The sequence below is a fragment of the Pinus tabuliformis genome, chromosome 7 (genome assembly GCF_031772625.1).
Source record: "Pinus tabuliformis cultivar Carrire ecotype Pingquan chromosome 7, CPIR1, whole genome shotgun sequence".
Taxonomy (NCBI): Eukaryota; Viridiplantae; Streptophyta; class Pinopsida; order Pinales; family Pinaceae; genus Pinus; species Pinus tabuliformis.
The window spans coordinates 869864809-869889551 of record NC_142293.1 but is presented as its reverse complement, the minus strand read 5'-3'; the positions used below and the strand labels follow the sequence as shown (position 1 = coordinate 869889551).

Here is a 24743-nt window from a genome sequence, read left to right as displayed (position 1 = left end):
ATGGTTGCCAATTAGCATAGCTTCACTCTTTCCGGAAAGACGGGAATAAGAAAAACTTAACTGAATTTAGCGTTGTAATAGAAACACAAAACACATGATGGTTTAGAAGAAAAAAAAACATGAAAACATAGCATTTAAGCTCATAAAGCTAGAAAAAGTAGTTGAATCATAACGCCATCATCATTATATGACAATTCTAAACGATACAAATAGAACAAACGACCATTCACATAATTAGGTTGCTGATTAGACATGAACATACAACTTCACACTAAAACTGTCCACAATGTTTCCAAGTTTGAACATGCACACAATAAAGATGAAGTACATAAAATAGTCTCGAGTTTTCGGCAGCACGCTATAGGTTATTGAAAGGTCGATTGGTCCTACCATTAGAGTGTTAAATGTCTACAACACTCGTTAGGCTTTCATACAAACCTTCCAATCTATCAAAACATGTCAAATGCCATTTACTTACGAAACAACTTCAAACATTATCATGACCTGATTTAAAACTAAGCCAAGGATGAATTGCCATAGGAAATACCAGATCGGTTAGGTTAGGTCAATTTCTTGGCCAAACCTAATTGAAAAGTTAATCTGCGACATCAGAACATGCCACAAACTAACAGACTCTCCCATCTGGCTGCTTCCACGAGAAGAAAATCTCAAATGCAAGGCAGCTCCGTGTTTGTGCAAACTGCAACCCATTCAAAAACAAACCATCACGGGTTGCCTGTTTTACTGATAATGGCCTCTGAACCATAAAATTGCAAAGACTTTATAAAATCTGTTTCATTTTATGATCTTCGCACTCCTTGAGACCTATCTTTATAGTCAATGTGACACGGAGAACCAAGCACGTGAGATTCTCACCACTAACATCTTATTTCACACTTCACTGGATCACAACAACTCGTTGTTGTGATCCACCAGATATTATGCTCCCACCTTTTGCACTGCTGCCTTCCTCGCCTCCACTTGAGAGTGGGTGAAAAGCTGATATATGGAACTGTGGATGTTGATAGTGGTTAAGATATGTTCCATTAGTATGAGAATATTGATAAGTTGTACCATTTTCAGATGACTGTGCAATGCTAGTAACTTCTGAGCCTGACATCCCACAAGCACCATGTACCTCCTGGGTAGAATTTCCATTTCCATTTTCAGATTGCAGAACTTCAGAACCTGAAGAACTCCCAGCTTGCGCAGTATGTCCTTCTGGTGTCTTTCCATTATCCACATTTGCTTTTGAGTCCTCTAACTTTTTGGTGTTCAGAAAGCGACCACCACACCCTCTCGCTCTCTTCATCGCATGAAGATGTCGAGATTCATGTAGATATGGCTATAAAGCAACAAATAACACAAGTAAGACAATTACAAAACACGATTGAAAAATTGAAAATAAAATAGTCGTGTCCATATATAACCAACCACCAATGGAATTCACTAAATTACTATAAAAGATTAAGAGTAAAAGAATAAATACTATGTTCGCGGCAACGAAACGATGTTATAGCTGCTTTCATGTTGGTTCAGACTCTATAATTAATTAGGTACATATTCCAGAAATTGTATTCCTATTACATGCACTGCTTTGAACAAAACAAGGCAAATAAATAAATAGCAATCAAAACATAGATGTCAGTACCTTCCTGGTCTTAATCAGTTTATTCTCAGACTCTGCCTTCGCTCGCAGTTGTCTGCGCCTGAGAATCCCATGATATTGTTTAGCATTAACATATACTGGTTCTTCTTCTGTCATATCCAATGGCAAGGGCATGCGAGCCTGTTGCACCCCAAGCATGTTGGGATGAATCTGAAAACAACTCATTGATATTAGGCATAAATAAAGCATTACATTTATCAAGATCCAAACAGGAAAGCATCTCTTCCCACTTGCTACAACTTCTTAGTTGACATTAGCACTCAAAATGATCCAAAAAGAGTGGAGCTATATCTAGTACCAGTTAGATCCTGATACCCATGAGAGCACTAACACTCTTAACATTTTCCATTATATAAATTTATCTTCTCCTAAATGCCTAGATTTATGTGGTAATTCATGGTGGATAGAGTCTATTGCACTTGAACTTTAGTTTTAATCATTCCAAAATCAATGATGATGCAAAAACAGATTTGCAGTCTCTCCTCCCTTTGCAAGAAGACAATTTCAGAAGGCTATACATTTCAGATGAAAATACAATAGCATACAACGAAAGGTAGGTTTAATTTAAATTTAATAAATAATTTAAATCATTAATTTGAAAATTTTCTCTACTCCCTTTGCAAGAAGACAATTTCAGGAGGCTATACATTTCAGACGAAAATCCAATAGCATGCAATGAAAGGTACGTTTAATTTAAGTTTAATAGATCCTCTCCACAAAATCATTTAAATCATTATTTTGGAAGTTTTCACTATTCCGTTTGCAACAAAAAAACTTCAAGAGGTTTATACATTTCAGATGAAAATCCAACATACAATGAAAGGTAAGTTTAACAAATCCTCTCCATTAAAATCATTTAAACCAGCATTTTGAAACTTTTCTGGACTTTAGAAAGAAGGCTCTAACAGGTTAGTTTTCTTCCCATTAGAGATGTAATGAAAGTTCTAAGGCCAGCACAAGGCAATCAAATGGCAACTAATTAAGCAAGGCAACCAATTTAGAGGAAACAATGGAGGCAAAAGACGAATTATTGGTAGTGTGTTGATGGGAAGGTGAACCTTGTTACGTAATTATAGGGTAGGCAATGTTTGCAACAGAGCAAGGAGTTTACAACTACTATTAAATAGAGACAAAATCACAAGGTAGTTAGGCAAAAGGAAAAAGACCATTGTAATGAAGAGAACATCCTTCATATGGATTGATGAAAGTCCACAAACATAGAACACACTACAAATCCTACCATTGGTGTAGGGAACCCAAAAGGTATTTATGTAAAATGTCAAAGCCCAATGGACAAGAGCAAACATAGAACACACTACAAATCCTACCATTGGTGTAGGGAACCCAAAATGTATTTATGTAAAATGTCAAAGCCCAATGGACAAGAGAACTCTGCAATGTTATTAGCAAAATGGAAAATCTCACAAGGTATTTATATAGAAGATGGAAACCCATGGTAGAAAAGGAAACTCCTGCAAAATTAAATGTACAGTTGAATAATGTCTATCCATAATCATTATAGGGCCTAAGAACATGAGTAAGCCAAGTAGAAAATATATCTGCCATTTGCACGTAGCTATATTTAAAGGAGTTTAGAACAATTCTAAAAAGCTAATATTATAATTTCAATTAGTATCAACACGCCACTGGCACATACTGTTTTGCAAACATATATAACTATACATCTAACCAACAAAATTAATGAGCTCATTCATGTAAAGCTACCACATAAATAATATCGATGTAAAAATAGCAAGTTTAAAAAAATTAGAAGATAATAGTATGACATATATAAATAAATGTCATATGTTGAATTCAATCAAAACAGTCATACTAGTTAAAATCGTGTTAGGATTTAGACAATAATTTATTGAAAAAATGAAATTATATTCAAAAAGTTTACAACCACATAAGATCTTACTAAGGACCAAACTAATTAAATGAAGAAATTATTGGAACTTTCTTGTAACCTTGGACACTTAACTCTACTAATGAATCATGTCAATATGGAAATCAGTGGCATTAGAGCATGAAACTAAAATGAAAAGATACAGCTAAATATAGTGACCAAACATGAGAAATTAATACCAAAATGTTGAATAAGGATTGTGTATCAAGAATAATTACCATAGCTTGAGCTGGATAAGCAGCCAAAATACCTCCAAAATATGGATCAGCATATGGATATGCAGCACAAGCCTGCAATGGAAGTAATCAGCAGCCTTATGTAGGGCATTAATCAATATAATGGTAAAATCAACATTGGAAAGCATCTAAATTTGAATTTCATTTCTTTCACAATATCCAAACAACATCCACAATACATACAATAGAATGATTGAAGTCCAACTGTGCATGTGGCACTAGGTATTCAGTTGGGGCTGAACCAATTATAGATTTTGTAGGCTGATGTTGGCGTTGTTTTTCACCATTAGCTCCACTGTAACCTGTGGAATCAAATCACAAGCAAACTATACATCAAACCATTTACTAACAACAGTGGGGAATTTAAACATTAAGAAAAACAGAACTACAAATTTCAAGGCTAATCATCAAACCCAAGGAAAGCAACATCATGGAATAGTCTCTCTATGTATTTCCATCATAAACAACTCCAAGATGAGAATTATTCAATGTTTTTTATAAGCAAAGTGATACCACCACCCTCTCCTTAACAAAACTACATTTCAGGTCACTAACATAAGTTTTTATATTTTAATTTTTCTCTTCAAGGCGATATTCACCAAAACTGTCTACCCTAAGCGATGACCCCCTTGGCTTAACTGCATACCCTAAGTGATGGACAGCTTAGTCTGGTACATAGAGATTGTTTAAGCAAACTGTCTACCATAAGTGGTGAGCACATTAGTCTAGGAAAGAAATTTTCTGGTCTCTTCATCATATCTTGCTAATCATACAAGCATACATACTAAGCATTTGCTTAGTCCACTGTACAATTTCTCCTCATCTTTGAAGGTCCCTACCTCTAACATACTAGACATGCTTAAATTTCTCAAGCAAAAGGAATTATGTGTTCTATAATCAAGTCATGTGTCTCAAATCCTCCCCTGCATGGGGTTTGTCAAATATGAATTTTGACTATATTCAACAATTTTTATGTAGATTTTAAGCAAATAACTGTATAGCATTGGCAAGGTACCAACAAACACTACTCTTAACTTAACAACGTGAGGGTTGGTCAAGCTTATTTTCGAGTTTACCATTCATAAAAATGATATGTTACCAATAAAAAATCCTATCAACGGGGACCTGCTAAGATAATGAAATCATGACTCATATTGCCCCCACTGGGTTTCAAGTTTCATGTGCCCCTCTCGCACTGCTTCTGCTTGTGATTTAAAGCAAGGCCAAGTGCAAGTATTGAATGACTTTGGCAAAATAGATAACTCCTAATCACAATGGTATAGGATTCCAATATAAGTTTGTAAGCCAACTACATTGATTGTAATATTTCCATATTGGAAGAGGTCATGCTTGCCATGTCAGGGAAAGAGAAAGCTAGTCAAAAAATAAAAAAGACAGGCCGACTATATGTATATGATGACACTTACTTTGTAGCTTATACACTAAGGAGGAGGAATATTTAGATAATTTTGTTACCTCTTTATACCATCACTAATTTGTGCCAATCTGGTAATTACATATACAATTAAAACATTGTAGTAGAAATGATAATATTTATAATGAAAGATGAGCATAATATTCAAAAAGCTTAAACTAGAGTGTACTTATTTTGAAAGTACGATTTGGGATAAAGTCATCTCATAATGACTTTTGAGATGGATTTAGTTTAACTCAGAGAAACAAGATCAACTCTCTCTGGTAGCATACCAACAAGGAGGAATCATATCTAAGGAATTACTTAGCACAAGCACTCCAATGAGATACTAGGAGATTACAAAGAACAACAGCAACTTAGAATTCTCTGCACCACACTTTTTTTCAAAAATACAAGTGAATCTTTTTATTATTATTCGAGAGATAAAATGAATATTAACTACAGAGAACAAAATTGATTGGAAAGGCACAAAAAGAACACAATATAAGCCAAATATGTCTAGGGAATGTGCCTAAGCAACATAAATGCAATTGTTTGGTTTGTTGTGCAGTGAAACAAGATCCTGAAAACTGGCCTCGCACCCAACAGTTAAGACATGAGTGTAAGCACAACTAAGTCAACAGCACATTCAGTCACATGCCACAAATGGTCACAAGAACGACAAACAAGTTGTAGAATAGCATAGATGGCAAACATGTACGAATGAACAGTCAACCCTGTAATAATGCCCTAGAGAAGGGGTCCGAAAACAATGTACGAAAAAACTAAATAAAACATATATAGGCATAATTATGCACAAACCACGCATCTTGAGAATGACAGAGGAACAAGGCAAGTGCAAAAGGCAAACAAAATAGAGTTTATTACAGGGCTAGATCAAAACTATAGCCTGCACAAAAGAGAAGGCAAATTACACAAGCTGCAAAACAAAAATCAACTAAGCAATCAAAAAAAATTTGAAATGCAGAGGTGGAAAATTTTACAAAAAAACCAACACAATCACCCACAAAGATATGAAATGTTAAACTTTGAAATTAGAGCTAGCATTATTTGGTTCTTAATTATTTTTTGTAAAGAAATTAAAATGGCTACAATGCATAGTTGTTTGAATTCTAAGGAGCATATCAATTTGAAAGCCTACAAGCATAGTTGTTTAAATTATACGAATAAATACTCTGTTATTCATTACCTATAGGCTACGTAGCAGCTGAAAATGCTAGCAGGAAAACTCTGATACACTAAAATTTTAATTTTCAATTTTTGTTAATGCTAACAGGAAAGATTTGAGCCACTACATAGATAATAATATATAGCATACGAAGGATGGTTGTGCCATTAATAGTTTAATTAGATCAATCCCATCCAACTCTAGATGAAGATCCCTCTTGGGACAATATTATACATAAACCATAGCATGTTCTCAAATAAGGTACAAGATTCATTTACAATTGTAACTAGACTGGAATTTTTTGATTCATGGCAAATTTCAAGGAAGAAGACAGATTAATCATGATGTAGAGTTGAAATATTCAAATGAAGAGCATGTAGACCCATTTTTGGCCATGTAGTTAGACAAACGTGACATCATCATATGAATACAATGATAATTGATGAGACAACTTTGTATTTAAAATTATCCTCTTTGTATAACGCATGATGCATCGTGATTTCAATTTTAATATTGTGATTCATGAATAATTTTGATCTGTAACTTCAAATATGTTTAAAAAAATTGTATTTTTTGTACATGGTGTTTCCTCACCATATCCAAATCCTGGCTTTTCAAAAATCTGGTGGATCCATATCCGTTTCTGTTTTTTGGGAACTTAGGTTTTAAATATGATAAAGGGTCATATCATACATCCTGATGTCAATGTTTAGCCAAAAAAATCAGTGTTTTTATACCCCTAATAAAATTGCAAAAACTACAATTGAGCCCAACATTTTACAAACAATGAGCATGGTTTGGAGCAATGTTGATAATATCGATGATATATCAACGATATTTGAAAATATCGCAATATTTTCAGCAAAATGATATATCACCAAGTAAATATCCCGATATTTTCAAAATATCGCAATATTTTGAAAATATCGGCTAAATATCACCGTATTTTGAAATATCGGCTATGTTTAAAAATCTGAAGAAAAAATTGATTTTTTTTGTTTGCCGATATTTTCTGATATTTGTTTCTAAAACCAGACCTACGAAACAACCTTCTATCAATTCAACACATCAAAAAATAGGAGAAGGAAGAAGTTGACAAGCTAGTAGGTAGGTGTTTTCTACAAAGCGACATTCCTTTCAACATTGCCAAGAACAATCCATTCTACTAGCCCATGGTTAATGTAATTGTTATCTTTTGCCTGAGGTACAAAGCCCCTTCATGTGATGAGCTGAGAGGGCCTATTCTTCAAAATGAAAAAGTTGATTACATTGCTAATTTTCAAGAGCTTAAGGCATCATAGGAACTCATTGGATGCACTGATATGTTGGATGGTTGGACTGATCAAAAGAGCAGAACCCTTGCTAATTTCTTGGTTAAATCTCCCAAAGGGAAAATGTTTATGAAATTTGTTGATGTATCTACACATTAAAAATGCACAATTATTATGTGAGTTGTTTGATGTGATCATTCAAGAGGTAGGTCTACAGAATGTTATCCAAGCTACAATGGACAACATTGCAAATTATGTTGTTGGCATTTTGCCTATGGAGAGGTATCCTAACTTGTTTTGGACACCATGTGCCACACAATGTATTGATTTGATGTTAGAGGGAACATTCCTTATGTCAAGGATATTGTGTGTTGATTTGATGTCAGGGAAAATTACTTATGTCAGGGATATTTTTGCATCATCCAACAACATAACAAAGTTTATATATAATCATGCATATGTACTTAGATTGATTGGAATATTCATCCATAACAAGCAATTGGCGTGCCCTGCCACTATATAATTTGCCACTAGCTTCCTATCTCTTCAAATCTCTCCCGATTTCAATGTAGGATGTGAAGAGAAAGTTTCTTTCAAAAGAGTGGTGTGCTTTATCGTTTCGCTGCAAACTGGAGGGAGAGGTCATATGCAAGCTAGTTTCATATCAAGAGAGCTTTTGGGCAGGAGTGGAGGAAGTGTGTGTCATCACCAAACCTTTCATAGAGGTTACTTGGTGGATTGACAAAGACAAGCCCACAATGAACAACCTTGTATGAGGCCATTGATAAAGCCAAAGAAGCCATCTACTTATTATGAGGATAAGGCGGATGAGGGGTTTGAGAAACAACAGTTGATATGGAGATTGGTTGATGAATAATGGAACAAAACACTCATCATCCCATTCATGTTGCAAAGATGTACCTCAACCCCACATTTTCTTACTCCTCCAGTTTCAGATTTCATGCTAAGGCGATGGATGCATTCTTCATTAAGTCCCACCACGGAAGGGACATAATGAACAATGCTCTAAATTTTGAGAAGATGAGAATTTCCAAAGCTAGAAAAGCCGACAATAAAAGAAGACATCAAATATTTTTTCAATTAACTATTAATAATAGCTCCTTAATTTCACGCTCTCTCTTCTCAAAATACAAATCACGTTGCCCTGATGATGGACTCACTAAACTAGTCCAAAACGTTGATTTCATAAACTGTTCACAGGTTTTTCCACAAACAAACAAAAAAAAATCTTCATTTGTGTTCAGAAGATAGTGCCATCTCTACAAGAGCATGCATAGATCTCTTAAAATCTGGAGATATGTAGGACTGCAAGTGGCACCCTTAGCTTTGACATGGCTCTCCAACATAAGAAGACCAAAATGTGAAGTAAGCTTCAATTTGTTTAAAATTTCATTCTCTTCATACTTGCTTCAACTTTCAAATTTCAATGTTTTTTCTTATGTTTCTCTTATTTGTTGTAGATGCTTGGTGGATAAGTTATGGTGCCAGAGTACACAAATCTCCAAAAGCTTGTCATTTAAGCACTCAGTCAAGCATGTAGCCACTCTAGATGCAAGCACAACTAGAGCATATTTGAAAAAAATACACACCAAGAAGCACAATAGGTTTAAAAAATCTAATTAAAATTTTGAATTCATTATAACTTATAATTTATAAGTTTATGATTATTAGTTTATAATTTATGACCCTCATACAAATTAGATTCCAAACACCTTAAAGGCATGGTCTACGTCTACTACATTTCCAATTCTAATGCAACTTCAGAAAACACCAAACATGAAGGATATCACATTCGATAGGATTGACACCATTGTTGCATGGAGGGTTGAGGCTAAAAGGCCTAACATGGAATCAACCCCTAATTGGTTGGTGGAGGCACAGGAGGAGGTAGAAATCACCACAAAGAGAGGTAGAATAGGTGGAGAAGCAGCAAAAGGAGTAGGTGACACCACATAGCATGGTCACTAATAGAGGATGTCAAAGTCTACCTCCAATCTCTTCTTCTAGAGGACATCAGAGTCCAATGCCAACCCCAAGGCCTTCTTCCTCTAGACAAAATGTCGTTACCTTTTCTCATATCAGGGGCAGAGGAAATCACTAATTAGTATTTATCTATCTAATTTCATTGTAGATGAATCATGATGATGAGATACATTTATTATACTTTTTGTTGATATTTTGAGGCTAACTCGCTACTCTCGGCATTTAGGACATAATCCACTATTGATTTGCGATGTAGCACTAGAAATCTTATAATCTTATATATTAATTTACTTTTCAAATTTGTGTGGTAATGCATTTATTTAATGTTGTGCATGCTTTAGATGCTAAAGAAATTGAAGAAAAAATTGATTAGTTTTGTACTTTTTAATTTTGCCAATGTTTGTTGATTTTTATTGAATTTTTCTCATTTTTTTAAAATATTTTTCATTTTTCGAACCCTTGTTGATTTTACCCTGATGCAATTTCAACAACATTGATAGATAGAGATATTTAATTTCCATTTGTATCAATATGTAGCTAACATGAGTAAATATATTACTATTATGTATTATATTCCTTTTAAAGATGACATATAGGCATTATCCATGTGACAAATGTGGCATCATCTCTATCATACTAGGTTGTGGATGTGCCTCCCTACTATTGATGCAATAAAAAGAAATTCGATCAAAAGAGGGAAATATTAGCAAAGGTTCTAAAGGGGAGAAGCAAAGACTAATTTATTGGGTTTTGTAAACATGGATTCCTTCTATAAAGACAAGCATTCCTTCATTTCTGTTGTCAAATGTTGTTATTACTTGTCCCATAACTAATGGGACAAGTTGTAAAATTTCAAAGACCAAGAAAGCAAAGCATAGAAGTAGGCTACTACCATACAATAAGCTTGTTGGTATGAGGAAAATCTTTCATGGACTGCTACTAAATGATGGTGAAGCTCTCCTATCATGTTGACACAGCAATTTCAAGTATCGTAGCTTATAGAAACTACTAAGTCCCTATAGTTAGCTTCGTATATCAACATGGTATAAGTATGACAAAAATCTGGATCGTGCATCACAAGAAATTTAGTCTCAAATTCCAATCAAGATAAATGGCATGTATCTGTTTATTAGCATTCAGTAGATTTAGAGGCAGAAATCTTAGGTTCAATGCATGTGAACACTGAAAAGAGATCAATCGTAAGCAAATACACAAGTAACCTTTGTTTAAAGTAGGGTCAAAACTTCTACCTAGTCTCTCCATGGCAAGTGGATTTTACACTATCCAACTTAAAAGGCCAGAATATCCGAACCATACAAAATGCTATAAATAAAAACACAGAATTACAGATCAACCAACCATTTTACACATGGAAAATGTAAAATTGGACATGGACAGACTGGAACAAATATAATCACCTTGTACAAACACATTAGCTTAACAAACTCAGTCATAGCAATCCAATAGTGAAAATGAAATTTGTACCTAACTGGTTTGACATGGGCATTCTTCTTGTTCCCGCCAACATAGCTTCACCTTCAGACTGTGACTGAACAGCAACTTGAGTTGATGGTTGTTCCAGCTGCTGTGATTGACTTGCCACTTGTTTTACAGCACCCGGAACTCTGTTTGGGTGATCTACGAATAATGGCTTCACAGGAGCACACCATGCAGACTGGGGAAGCTGAGACCCAAACCCATTCCACCATGGCATCGCAGGAACAGCAGATGATATATTGGGCTGCCCCTCAGATTGTCTATGCTCTTTAAAGTCAACGCCTTGCATGATGAGTTTAGAACCTTCTTCTCTTTGCAAAAATTCCCGAACGGTCATACTACAGGCACTTTTTTTCAGTGCAGACACCTTACAATCAGTTCTACACTAACATCCACTAACCCACACTGTCCTTGTGTCACAGAAATAATTCAAAAACCTGAAACTGATAAAATGAGAAAATCGTTAGCTGTTAAAAAAAACACTTCTTTAGTGCAAACAACATAATAATATATTGAAACACACATTATAGAGAACTGCATTTTGTTCAGTTGTAAGATACACTAGCATGCAGCTATGTAGCTCAAGTCTTGAAACACGAGAATGTTGTGAACTCAAACTAAATAAGAAAATCTAGCATGACTAGCAAAAACAATACATATATTACTAGTAGGAAAGGGAAAAAAAATTTAAGTTTTCTATCAATAAATCTGCTGATAGACGGCCTGGAAAAACAAAAATCAGTCAGGGGTGGGTAATTCAGCACCTTGACAATTGCAACTTTATTATTGAGGAATGTCTCCATTACTGTTAACTATCATCTGAAATGATTTATTTCATGCAATAGAATGATTGAAGACTGTTGAGCCTTATTTCTCAAGAAGCAAGATGCTCATGCAAAAAGCCACCCCTTTCGCAAGCTAACCTTCTAAACCCTGTGAGTATTGACATGTTGAGTGGGATATTCCTGATATCTCTGCGACTGGCAGTTAAAGCAGCACAAAGGAACCTTCTAGTGAACACTAGTTCATCATTAAAAAGTACTGTAATGGAAATCAATTGCACACTATGGTCTCCACCATAATTGTACAGCTCAGAATATCAAAACTTGCATACGTCCAAAGGTATTAACGATACATTACATGATGTATTGTAATGTAATAAGAAATATAACAGAGCAACATGGAAAAGCAAACCCAAATTAAGGACTGTTATTGAACTAGCATCAAACAAGCTTAGCATGTACACCAGAAGAAGGTTATGATGGACAAAGAATGAAAGTTCACTGCTTGTAAATCAGGGTCCCAGATAATATTTTTCTTTATAAAGACAGATACCTTACTATTCTATTTTTTAATGAGACAATAAATAATCGTAAACACTCCTTAGCAATGTGGACCTGATACTGTAATAGTATGTAGCCAGGTGAAAACTTGGAGAATTATGGGGCATCTGTGAATTCTTTCGAGGCCAACTTTTGCTAACCATAGCCAAGACAAATTTCTCAAACTGTTCTAGAGCTGTTATGGTCCATCAGTTTAGAACTTTTTGCACTTTTCTGTAAAATCCTTTTCAAAAGTTCTAATACAATAATAATACAATGTGGGGAATCTAGAGATCACAACCCTTATGCTGTCAAGACAACAAATAAATCCTAAACATTCTTTAAAAACATAGAACTATACTATCAACGTTGCTGTGCAGACAAAATGAAAACTTAAGAGAGTTATGAGCTATTTAAAGCTGTTCATCACCAGTAAGAAAAAACTTTGGACTGATTCAAGGCCAAATTTGATTTTCACCTATCAGAATTGAGATGGAATATTTTGGACTGTTCCAGCATTTTTGTCCATATCATAGTGCACACAAATGGTTACACAGCTAGTTTGAAAGATTTTCTTCACACTTTGTAGATTTGAATGTTTCTGCCAAAAATAATTCAAATATATGGCACCAGTAAAGACTACATCTCCAGATGTTCCCAGTTCCAGCAACTACAATACCCAATTAGAAACTAAGAAACTCCCACCTCGATTTTCTGGTATGTTCTTCTATTCCTAATAACAACCTCCAGTATCCCTCACTCCCAGATGGACTTTGAACTGCAAATATCGTTATGCTTTATATGAAGAAAATCAACCACCTCAAACAGATATTAAATACAATCATACGAATTATCAAATTTTCACCTTAATTTCCATTATACAGCCTATTTTTACAATAGCATCGCCAAGAACCCCCCTCCCCTCACTTGCCAACTTAACATTCAAGTGAAAGTCCTATTATAGCTTAGATAAGGCATCACTATGTCTTGAAACAGTCAAGAAAAGCAAGCACAGCAGATGTTTTTTGCTTTACACCTCAAATTCCATAAGGCTTATATTCATACAATAAATAAATTAAATTAAAAAATATAGAATATTGAATAAACAAGAAAAAAAAAACCTTACCCATTCCTTTTTTTGTAAACGGCCTATATTAAAGCTTTAGTACTATAGCACAACAGATTTGACCATTTGGGTTTTGAACGATTTAACAAATACTGATACATAATTTTGATGATTCCATAATAGTAAATGCATATTGTTATCATTCTGTCAATAATGAGACAATATGTAAATTATTGTCAATCATAAACTCCAGCCTCTACTCCATTCGAACCAAAGTTGTCTAAATTGCTCACAAGACGATCATAAGAAGCTGAAGCATTACCAGAACCAGACGCAGATGATCAGAAGCATGACCAGAAACAGACGCAGATGAGCAATATCATAAATTGGCCACTGTTGCAAATACAAGGATCTACCCTCGAATTTCAAAATATCACGGAATGGCAGATACCAGTACCACACAAAAACTAAAACCTTTAACGGGGAAAAGATAATGGGGGCGTATCTAGAGTTAGGCAGCACCATAGAAGGACAAGCAAGTAAAAGCCCACTTCTCGCTTTTCTTTATCATGTTTTTTTGGTTAGTAATCAAGTTCCCGGGTGCGTTTTCCCTCTCTGGTGACGAAATGAATCTTAAGCTGCATTTAACATTTGGATGCATTTCTCAATTTCACAAAACAACTTCAAGTGTCCATCTGGTTGTCAATCCCAGATAGTTCAGGATTCGGTTTCAATATGCATACACCTGAAATGAACCTTGCCTGAGTAAGCTGTGATCAAGGACTGGATCCAGCAACGTTGAAGCAACCAAAGTAGATAACACTTTACAACTGAAGACCGTACATGCAGCAGACTTTACAATGCAAGGTTCAGTGTACTAGGTTGAAAGTACTTTATACTTTACCATCTGAAAACAGCATTATAAAAGGGAGAGCAAATCAGCACGCTGCCATACACAGAGCTCATTGGGGAGGGCAAACAAGAAGAGCAATGGAGTAGAGCATTAATGGCGGAATATGCACGCATATACACCGTTCAATCTATGGGCATATACCACCATTAATGCCCTGCTGCTCGGTGCTTTACTTGCAAGTGGGAATTGTCTCCATAAAACGACCACGCGCTATGTATTACATTGAAAATAGTAATGGCATTACAGCTAGATAAAGTACTTTTGCCAGCTGGTCGTACAAAATACATATTTAAAGAATCAATTCAGAAAATGTCACCGAACTAACTTCCAAACTTAAAGGCCGAACCGTAGAAGCGGCTTTCTGCCACTGGAATCATGGTACTGAGCAAAGACAGAGGCGTGTCAGACCATCCAGCAAGGTTCAATTCACCTGGAAGCATGAATAAGTGACCGAGACCAGGTGCAAGACCTGGGTGATTTCAACGGAAAAGTACCTGACAGAGCAGGTTAGCCAAACCAAAACGCTAAGAACAATGGTTCTCCCTTTTCAGGGACATCTGACCTCTGAAAATGAGCCACTTTGTGTTACCGGATATTCGGCGCGATTGTAATGATTCTATAATTTTAAAGCACATTCTAGAAAGAGAGGTAGAAGGGAGGATTGCAAAACCAGAAAACAGACTCCTGATAATCCTAATGTCAAAGAATGCAACTAGACTATATATTCCGCTATGGCAGAGCGTCATGGAATACCCAATAAAGCGAAAACCCAGAAGAAAAAATGGTAGAAAAAAAAATACGGCAGAAATCTCAAAAACCCCAAGAAAACAAGCCAAGCACGTCCATCGCTCATAACATTGCATCAGATATAGGGGGAACATTTCAATACCCAAAACCATTTTTGGCCAGGACCAGGACTCTCAAATTACCTGCAACTCTTAACCAAAACATTCAACACCGACAGAAATAACCACAGAATCATATACAAGCTGAAATGCACAATGTATAACTCTCCGTCACGTCCCCGGGCTCCATAAGGGCACTCGAACTACATCGCCTTCCAAGAAAATGCCAAACCGGAATCAACCCCTGACTCGGACGAAAACAGGTCACCGCCAGTTGAAATCAAAACCCCAAACACTAAAATCCGAACGAAATCGTTCAAAATCAAAACCAAGAAATCCACCTCTGTAAATTCCCCCCTAAAAACGGTCCATAGTGGTTACAAAACCTACGGCATTCCTTTATGCTGCTCTTCTTACCCCTCTTCAAGTAGCCCGTGCACTGAGCTCAAGGGTTTGCAACTCCATTTCTTCTATTTTCGTCTGCACCGAAACCTTAGCGGATAATTTATCCACAACAGAAGTTAAAGCAAAAATAGCCATACGAATAAAGAGTATGTATACACAGGGACAGTTTTCTCAGCCAGAATACAAATCAAAAACAAATACAAACCAATCATAAACGTATCCACCACGAGAATGAGCATATACACAGGGTTGGGTTCTCTATCTATAAACCCTAAATCTACCTGAACAGAGTCACGTTAAGAGCCGATCCGCGACCATGGGCTTCTGCTTCTGCTGCTTCTCCACTCGGTGTCTGTATGTTCTGTTTTGTGCAATTCGCCGCCTAGCTAGTACAAATACAGGCTGTCCCCACACTCTCTACTCCTCTCACTCCCAGATTATATTTTATCTTTAATTCTTCTTTTTTCCGATGTGATGGTCATCTCCAATTCTTTATTTATTTTCAATTGCGCGTATTCTAAAGAGAGTCTATTTTCCTAGAAAGTCGGACTTAGTTGAGGGGAGGTTTAGGGTTCCTACTCTCAGACTGTTAAAATGCTGCGGGAAATTTGGCGGTTAACTTCCATTCTACTTTAACCCCAAAATTCTACGTCGTACAACAAAGCCATCGATTCGGCGTGGTCACAGGTGTTTTGTCTGTTTGTTAATTAGAGGCGATGAACTTGGCACTGCCAGCCCTATACCAGACCATGACGTGGCACCTTCCCCAGTACCGCAGTCAAACGCCTGGTTGCCAACCCTAACCATGGTTTGGTTACGATTTTGACTTGTAGTTGGTTCTTGTCGTGTCAATGTCTTAGGGGGTAGCTACATAGTTTGCCCAGGATGAAGGGGACATATCGAGGAGCTAACCTCCTTATTCATCACACTTAACTATAATTGGAACCTTACATCATCCATAATTTTGGGTGGGGAAGATGTTACGTGTACATGTGATGCCAGTATATTTTACTATATAAAATGCGGACCGACATAGACATATGTGATGCGAGTATATTTTTCTATATAAAATGCGAACCGACATGGACATCTAAACATGTATATTTAGTATTAAAAAATTGACATTTTACTAAATAAATTGAAAAATCGGTGACATCCAAACATTTATTGTAGAAAAAAATAGACATTTTACATATAATGTTGTTACCAAATAAGACACTAACATTTTTTTAATTAAAATTTTATTTCTAGAAACCATTTTAAACTATATTTTTTTCAATGGCAAACTTTAAAAACGTTCATGAAAATTTTATAATAAAAAATATTGTAACCTTACACCATAGAACTTCTCAAAATGTTTTAAAATTTTATAATAAAAAATATTGTAACCTTACACCATAGAACTTCTCAAAATGTTTTAAAATTTTATAATAAAAAATATTGTAACCTTACACCATAGAACTTCTCAAAATGTTTTATTAAGTAATGGGAAATTTAACGTCTACATTCCCCTTGCTTAAGAGGCTTATTTATATTTCTTTAAGTCGAAGCAATGTTGTCATACATTTTCCTTTCACAAAGGTTAAACAAAACTATAAAATAATGACCAATCTCTTTGGAGTAAGAGTAAGGGCATGGAGTGTTAAATTCATTTCCTTTCACAAAGCTTTGAAAAAAATCTCACTCCAGTGGTGGCATGGAGTGTAATGTTCAAGAGGATAAAGATATTTTATTTAATGAAGTTTGGTAAAAAAACTCAATGGAGTAAGTATAGATAAAGATTGTAATGTTTACTTCCAGGAGAGATTCATTTAGTATCAGGAAAGTTAAGATGAAGTTTTAATTTTATTGAGAAAATTTTGTTTATATATAAGTTAATTAATATAAAAGTGAATTAATTTTGTAATAAATAAATTTAAAATAAGTATTATTATTATAAATTTAATAAAAATTTGGTAGAAAATTAGGTATGACTAAAGATTTATCATGATTTAAATAATCATTATAAGAGTATCAATTAATTTTGATTATTAATCTATAAGAATTTATTTTTATATCATGTTATTGGGTGATTTGGAGGAAATCTGCAACCAGATTAAACAACTTCTTTGATATATGGAATTTAATACTTTCATCAAATTCCTAGGAACCTCGGGAGGGAGAATAACACTCTGCAACCACTTGAACTATACCTAATTAACAAGTAAATATTAGAGCTATGCTCCATTATTCAAAAATTCAAATTAAAGAAGTTTGCAACAAGATTAAACGACTCCTTTAATATAGGGAATATAACACTTGTCATCAAGCTCCCAAGAAACCATACTAATTTAACACAAGTTAACTTTTTTTGCATTATTCTTAAAATTCAATTTCAAACAATCATCATTTAATGAAATGCACCAATTTCACGTCAAAAGTGAAAGCAAACACTTTAATTATGAGTGAATGTTATAGATCATCATTTAATGAAATCCACCAATTTCAGGTCAAAAGTGAAAGCAAACACTTTACTTATGACTAGGTGAATGTTATAGCTTATTTTCTTTGTGAAATGCAATTTCCAATTGAACTAGGTAGCCACCTTAGTGAATATTTAATTATGACCATGTGAATGTTATAACTTATTTTCTTTGTGAAATGTATTTTCCAATGAAACCAACTAGTCGCTTCCCCTCTTTTTGTGAGTAGCACTCAAGCGAAATTGGATTCTACAAAAGGTTAAAGCTTTGTCAACAATATACTCATTTAAGAGCTCAACATGCCAGTTGTAGAAATTAATCCTATGTAAGGAGAATAACATTCATTCTCATAACCACCCAAACTACCCAAACTAAACTCATTTGACAAGAGAATGCTAAAATTATGCCCCACCACTCATAAATTCAATTAAAGATATTCTCAAATTAATCAAAATAAAAATTCTATAAAATTCAAAACTCACTACAACTCATCCCATCAAAACTTCCCTAAAAAAACATTAGAAAAAACAATCCATAATTATCATAATGCGAAAAACCACCCAAAAAAATCCATAACCACCATGGTACAAACCATCAATTTAAAAAAAAAAAATACAATAAAAAAAAACAAAACAACAAAAACAAAAACAAAACCCTAATAAATCTAAATAGCCAATGACAACATTACACCTTTATCTTTATATTCATCATTTGTATCTATGTATTATGAATAATTATAAACATATGAACTAACAAATATATGTTAACTTCTAGCTAAACAAATCATGCAATGATGTAAATTTCGTTTAACATTCAACAACAAAACAATAAGTTTAATTAAACTTATATTTAATTTTAATATTCTTTTTGACTAATTAATTTCCTAAATCAATAAATATTCTTAATTAATCTCTAATATTTTATTATTTTTTGGGGTTAACCTTACATGTTTTAATAATACCAGAAAGGTCACCCAATTATTTAAGTCCCTATAGGCTCAATAGAGTACAAAATTGACACTATTTTATACTTCTTTTACACATCCAATGCTCTCAATGTAATTTTCTTAGCGAGATGGATATGGATTCGAGAAGTGACATCACCTTAGATTCCCTTTTTCTCATACAAACAAGAATTCAAGTATTATATGATGTTTCCAAGCATCATTGGTTCACTAGGTTTCACCAACTGGTAATGACGAGGTTCCTGAATCTCTGGAATATACAACCCTATGTAGGGCCCACACCTCACGAGCAAGATGCGCTTACTTGCGAAAAATCCAATTGCTTGTGACTAAACAAATATTACTATGGAGATTTAGGGATTAGCATACAACAGTGTAGTAGTACAATACAAGGATGAGACTTTTTCTCTGGTGAAGGATATGCATCATTTTCTAAGCTATAATGTTATAATCACATTGTCTTTATCATGAACAAAGCTCACTACCAGGAATATGGACCACACCATGGGATTGGTGGTCCCACGACTAACGCTGGAGTTGGAGCAATTTCAAGGAGTTTTGTGAATTTTATACCAATATTGCACAATTTCAAGGAGTTTTGTGAATTTTATACCAATATTGCATAGAACTGCTTGTATTTTGTTTTTTCCTTATATGTTAAAGGGAGTGTTTATAAAATATTAATGTTTATAAAAATATATAGTTTGAGTAGGTCTAATGATTAAGCGTATATATTTCTTCCTAAAAAATTATATGTTCAAACCAAGAGAGGGTAGAGTATGTATGCCTTCGTAGACTTAACAATCAAATTGTTGCGGCGAGGTGGGTTCCTTGTCCCACAAACAAGGGGGTTTCATACACCAATTTGGTGTATGGCTTGGTCGTGACCTAAAAAATTGGATAATAATAATTAAATATATAAGTTGATTGATTGTGGGATGAATGTGTGCTTGTTTATTTAATTGTTGATTTTTAAGATAAGTTGTGTAGATATATATGTATAAATTAGTGTAACTATATAAATTAAATAAATAGTAAATATTGATAGACATCAATTTATAATAAAATTCAAAATACTTATTTTATCATACATCTCCAGTTGTTAAATTAAAAAATCGTAAAAATTATAAGTTAAACATATATACATTTTAAATAAACATTTAACAATATTCATAATCATGGAGACTTACGTCACTTTATGGTGGAGATTCTAAATGTCCAAATAGGTTTTGCTACCATATTATGGGTCAATACCATAGCTTATCAATCCCACATGCCCAAAAAACCATAACTCATTTTACATGGCATTTCTTTATATGGCATTATTTTAATTAATGAATTTAATTCAAAGGGTCAAAGAGCATAACTACTTTGGCAATAAATCTCATCCTTTGATTTGTGTATATTACTAAGAATATTCTAGAATGTTCCATGGAATCTCTACCATCCACCTAATAATTATTGATAATTTTGTCACTCTATCCTAAATTTATGGCAAAAAAATACAATAAGACCTTCCCATTATGGTCCATTCAAATATCTAAAAAAACAATTCTTTTAATAATATTGAAAAATAAATATTTTATTTTTTTTTAAGTTAAACATTATAACTTGCATTGGTCAATGCCAAATTAATAATGGCCAACATGAAAATGGATTTTTGGGATCCCAACAAGAACTAATAATAAATAGGACAATACGCGTTGAATTTATTTTGCTTGACATTTTAAAAATGCCCTCCCTCATTATTTCATAAAATAAAGAGAGATTCATTTAATATGATATACAACTCTTCCCTAAGTTGTCATTCATGTCCATGGTCATTTAGGTGCATTTGTTAAAATTAAATATGCTTAATATGCTTCAAGTTGTATGCCATGCTACCTCTAATTAAATATTTTAATATGAAGTTAATTACACTAATAGGCTTGTCTAGTTTAAAATAGGTCTTTCACAATTTTCATTTAATTATAAATCATTATTAGGTGGATGGTATAGATTTATCCCTTATAATGCTCCCTCCCACCACCCTTGGACTTCCCAAGATAATGTGAGGTGTTACTTTTAACTAACTCGACCTTCAAGGTCTCACTATGAAGATGAGGTTACAAAATTTCCTTCTACACCAAAGTTTGTGGAATTAGCTTTAGATGGCTCCATCACGTTTAGCTCATCAAAAGCTTTTTAGTGATATAAATTTTACCCCAATCTAATCTCTAGATTAAAATATATGCCCCTTCAAAGTCTAACTAATTAGGTAATGCCATATGGCACCTACATGGCCAATGGTTAAACCCTTCGTGGCTTGAAGCCCTAACGTGACTAACCTGAATAGATCAACGACTTATATTGATTGGGGGGGGGGGGTTACCTCTCTAATAGTTAACAAGGGGAGAGGGGGCCCGGAGGGGGGGGCTTTATTTTTTGTTTATGTGACCATGGTCCCCACCACACTCGTGTACATGTCATATGTTGCTCCACCTTGGCATCTTTGTGACATCCACATCACCCTTTTGTCTATGTCTTGCTAACATCACCCTACCACATGGCATCTTTTTTATGGTGCCACATGTCATCCACAAATCAACCTCTTGGCCACCCCAAAAGGGCATTTCAACCTACCATGTGTCACATTGACAATGTGCCACATCAACAGTCGAGCCATATCAAACAATCCACATAGCTTCGTAGCACTTGCCATCTCAACCTAGCCAACGGGTCCCACTAACCCCAACCCCCTTACTGCAATTCATCAATTTCCTTTATTATCTAGTTTAGGCAATATCTAGCGTGCATGAATTTTGCATTGTGTCAAAATCCCCAAACGCCAAAGCTCATTTTTCCCTCAAACACATCTGACCCTGCCCTAGACCTCAACTTCTCAGTGTTATGTCTTGGCCCTCACCCCCAGCTGTCCCAGATTCTTGGACACATCCACTTCTTGAGAGATGATCAAATCCCACCCCAAGCTACCACTAAAGGCCCCATTCCTGGATTAAATTTGAAATCCATCCTACATGCATATATGTTTGTTTGTCTTTCCCTCCCCCAAGACATACAAATTTTCGGCTACCCGGACACATAAATTTGTGTTTCCCCGGAGCTTGCACTTATCCATCCCCCCCGATATATACATTTCTTCACCTTCGTCCCGCGGGACATAAAAGATCGCATCATGTAATGGGAATGTTCTCATCTCGCATCTTTCGTCTATCGCAACTCTTATCAACTTGTGTTGCATTTATAAATACCATTGTAAATCATCATTGGGGAACTGAACTCCATGGTGACATGGCCCTAGCCACATGAACTTAACGCTAGCCCCACTTGGCACCACAAATCCACTGCCACAATGTTAAGCATATTCAATTCATTAAACCTTCGAAAATGTCCATGCCAACTGCCACAACAACAACACGCCAATTTATCATCCACGTCACATGCCCATGTGGACCACTCACTAAGGTCTTGAATCCTCTGTTCACATGTAACTTATCATTTGGTAACACGAAAGATTTCTCGTCATGCCTCCCTTCATTAGTGCCCATCTCCAAGCAACCAACACATAATACTTGGCATGACCGATACAACGATAATTAGCACTTATCAAGGCCATTAAGTGGCATATTAACTAGGTGATTAGTGGTAAACCTCACAGGTTAATAAAGTTCTTTGCCTCTTTGTAAATTTCGAAACTCCTTAATAATCTGACAAGGCTTATTCAGTGAATGCATGCCTACTACTTTGCGAGGATCAGGATTAGAAGTCTTAAGGGATTTGATGGCTTGCAAAGCTTTTATCTGTATCAAGCAATGCTTAGCACCCTTATCAGAATAGGAATGGAACCTTCACTCCAACACACCCATTCTAGCCATTAATATAACCATGATGCAATAGATGAATCCATCATCACTCCTACTGACAGACACAAAATCAATCCAAACCATGGCTAACACTACTATCTGAACTAAAGTGCAACAACATCATATTAAACCACATCATAGATCCCACACAATATTGCTAGATCCATTGATGAAACATTCATGGCAATATCAATATTCCTTTACTAGCAAAGACAATCAATAGCCTCAAACAAGTAAGGACCCATGAAATGCCAATAATGGAATTCACTTACTGTAAACAATTTTACTAAGCACATCAAGCATTCATACATTAACATGTAAATAACTATACAACTCAGGAAAGTAACAACAATCACAAGAATTTGCAAGCCCCTCAAAACCATGAGAGCATTAACATGGCATTTCAGTGTAACATAACCAAGAATAACCCATTCCTCCATCAATATTATTACTACATGTGTTGTAATAACACATATCAACAACATTTATTAGTTGAAGTGCAACACAAGCAAACACACTTATCTAATTAGATGACTAGCGACTAAGGGAGGGACTTCTACTCTCAACCCCACCATAGGCCAACTACAATGCAATATTTCTTACAGTTGACCACCCCTGTGTAGGATTCAGTGTCAAAGGATTAAAGTGCTTGAGGGAATTCATGTCAAAGCCAATCATTTCGATCACACAATAACCTAGATCTCACAATACCTCCACCCACTTACAAGGAATCCAGAGACCACAGCATCTCTAGCTGCTAATTGTTATAAAGAACCATAACCCCTATGTCTCCACCTACTCAGCAAGGATCCAAAGCACATAATACTTCCACCTGCAAACCTCTACAGGTATCCAAATTCACAAGGTCTCTATTTTGCCAAACAGGAATTCAGAGCACACATTATTCCACCCGCTAACCTACAGGTATCCAGAAACAAAAGTGTCTCCACCTGTATACTTGCTCTTGCGCTTACGTTGCTCCTTGAACTCCTTCCTTCTATGAGTTCACTTCACAAATCTCACATGCTTATCCTTCCATATTCATATGAGTGAACTTCGCTCATCTTCTTGAACCTCTGTTGTTGTGCCCATGACTCCTCTTTCTCTTGCAACTACCATATGCATATTTCAACATACTCTTCATACACAACATACATTCCATATTTATATTTCTCATCTAGCCGAACGCTCCCTACTTCCTTCCCGCCGACCTCTTTTTCTTTCATCGACCCTCTTCTTCCTCTTGCATGTTAACCACACCGACATGCCCCTCGAGGGTAGAGGTGGTATGTGGTTCATCCTTCACTCAAGAAACCCATACTCTACCGCCCTGCGTGTTGTGCAAGCCATTAAACTATGTCAGAGAATTGGTGGCATATTAAATGAAACGCCCTGAGTTTAATCACTTCCTGAGCAACTCCTCCTCAAACCTCTGAATCCTTGTCCACTCCTCTCACCCCAATTATTGTTTACATTTCCACAATATTTACATGAATTTACAATTCATAATGACATTTATAAGAGCGGTAATAAAAAGGGTTGTCACAGTCCCCATGGAATATGCAAGAATATTCATAGTAGTATTCAAAGATCAAGGGTTAGGATTCATCTCCAAGATAGTTATGTTTTCTTAATTAATTTATCTCAAATTATTAATTAAAGAAAATATCATATCAACATGTGTCATAGTGGGCATGTGGTATTGACAAAGTCA

At 35.2% G+C, this 24743-nt stretch overlaps 1 protein-coding gene across 1 annotated transcript; it reads right to left on the bottom strand.

Moving 5' to 3' along the window:
* Positions 1–210: 210 nt before the first annotated feature.
* On the bottom strand, positions 211–16210 carry LOC149250392 (nuclear transcription factor Y subunit A-10-like). The gene is made up of 6 exons (XM_089459045.1): positions 16022–16210; positions 11178–11632; positions 3998–4116; positions 3797–3868; positions 1652–1819; positions 211–1345 (listed from the first exon to the last, which is right to left on the bottom strand). The coding sequence occupies exons 2-6, from the start codon at positions 11524–11526 to the stop codon at positions 899–901; spliced, it is 1155 nt and encodes a 384-aa protein (XP_089315171.1). The 5' UTR covers positions 11527–11632; positions 16022–16210; the 3' UTR covers positions 211–898.
* Between the last annotated feature and the right edge of the window lie 8533 nt (positions 16211–24743).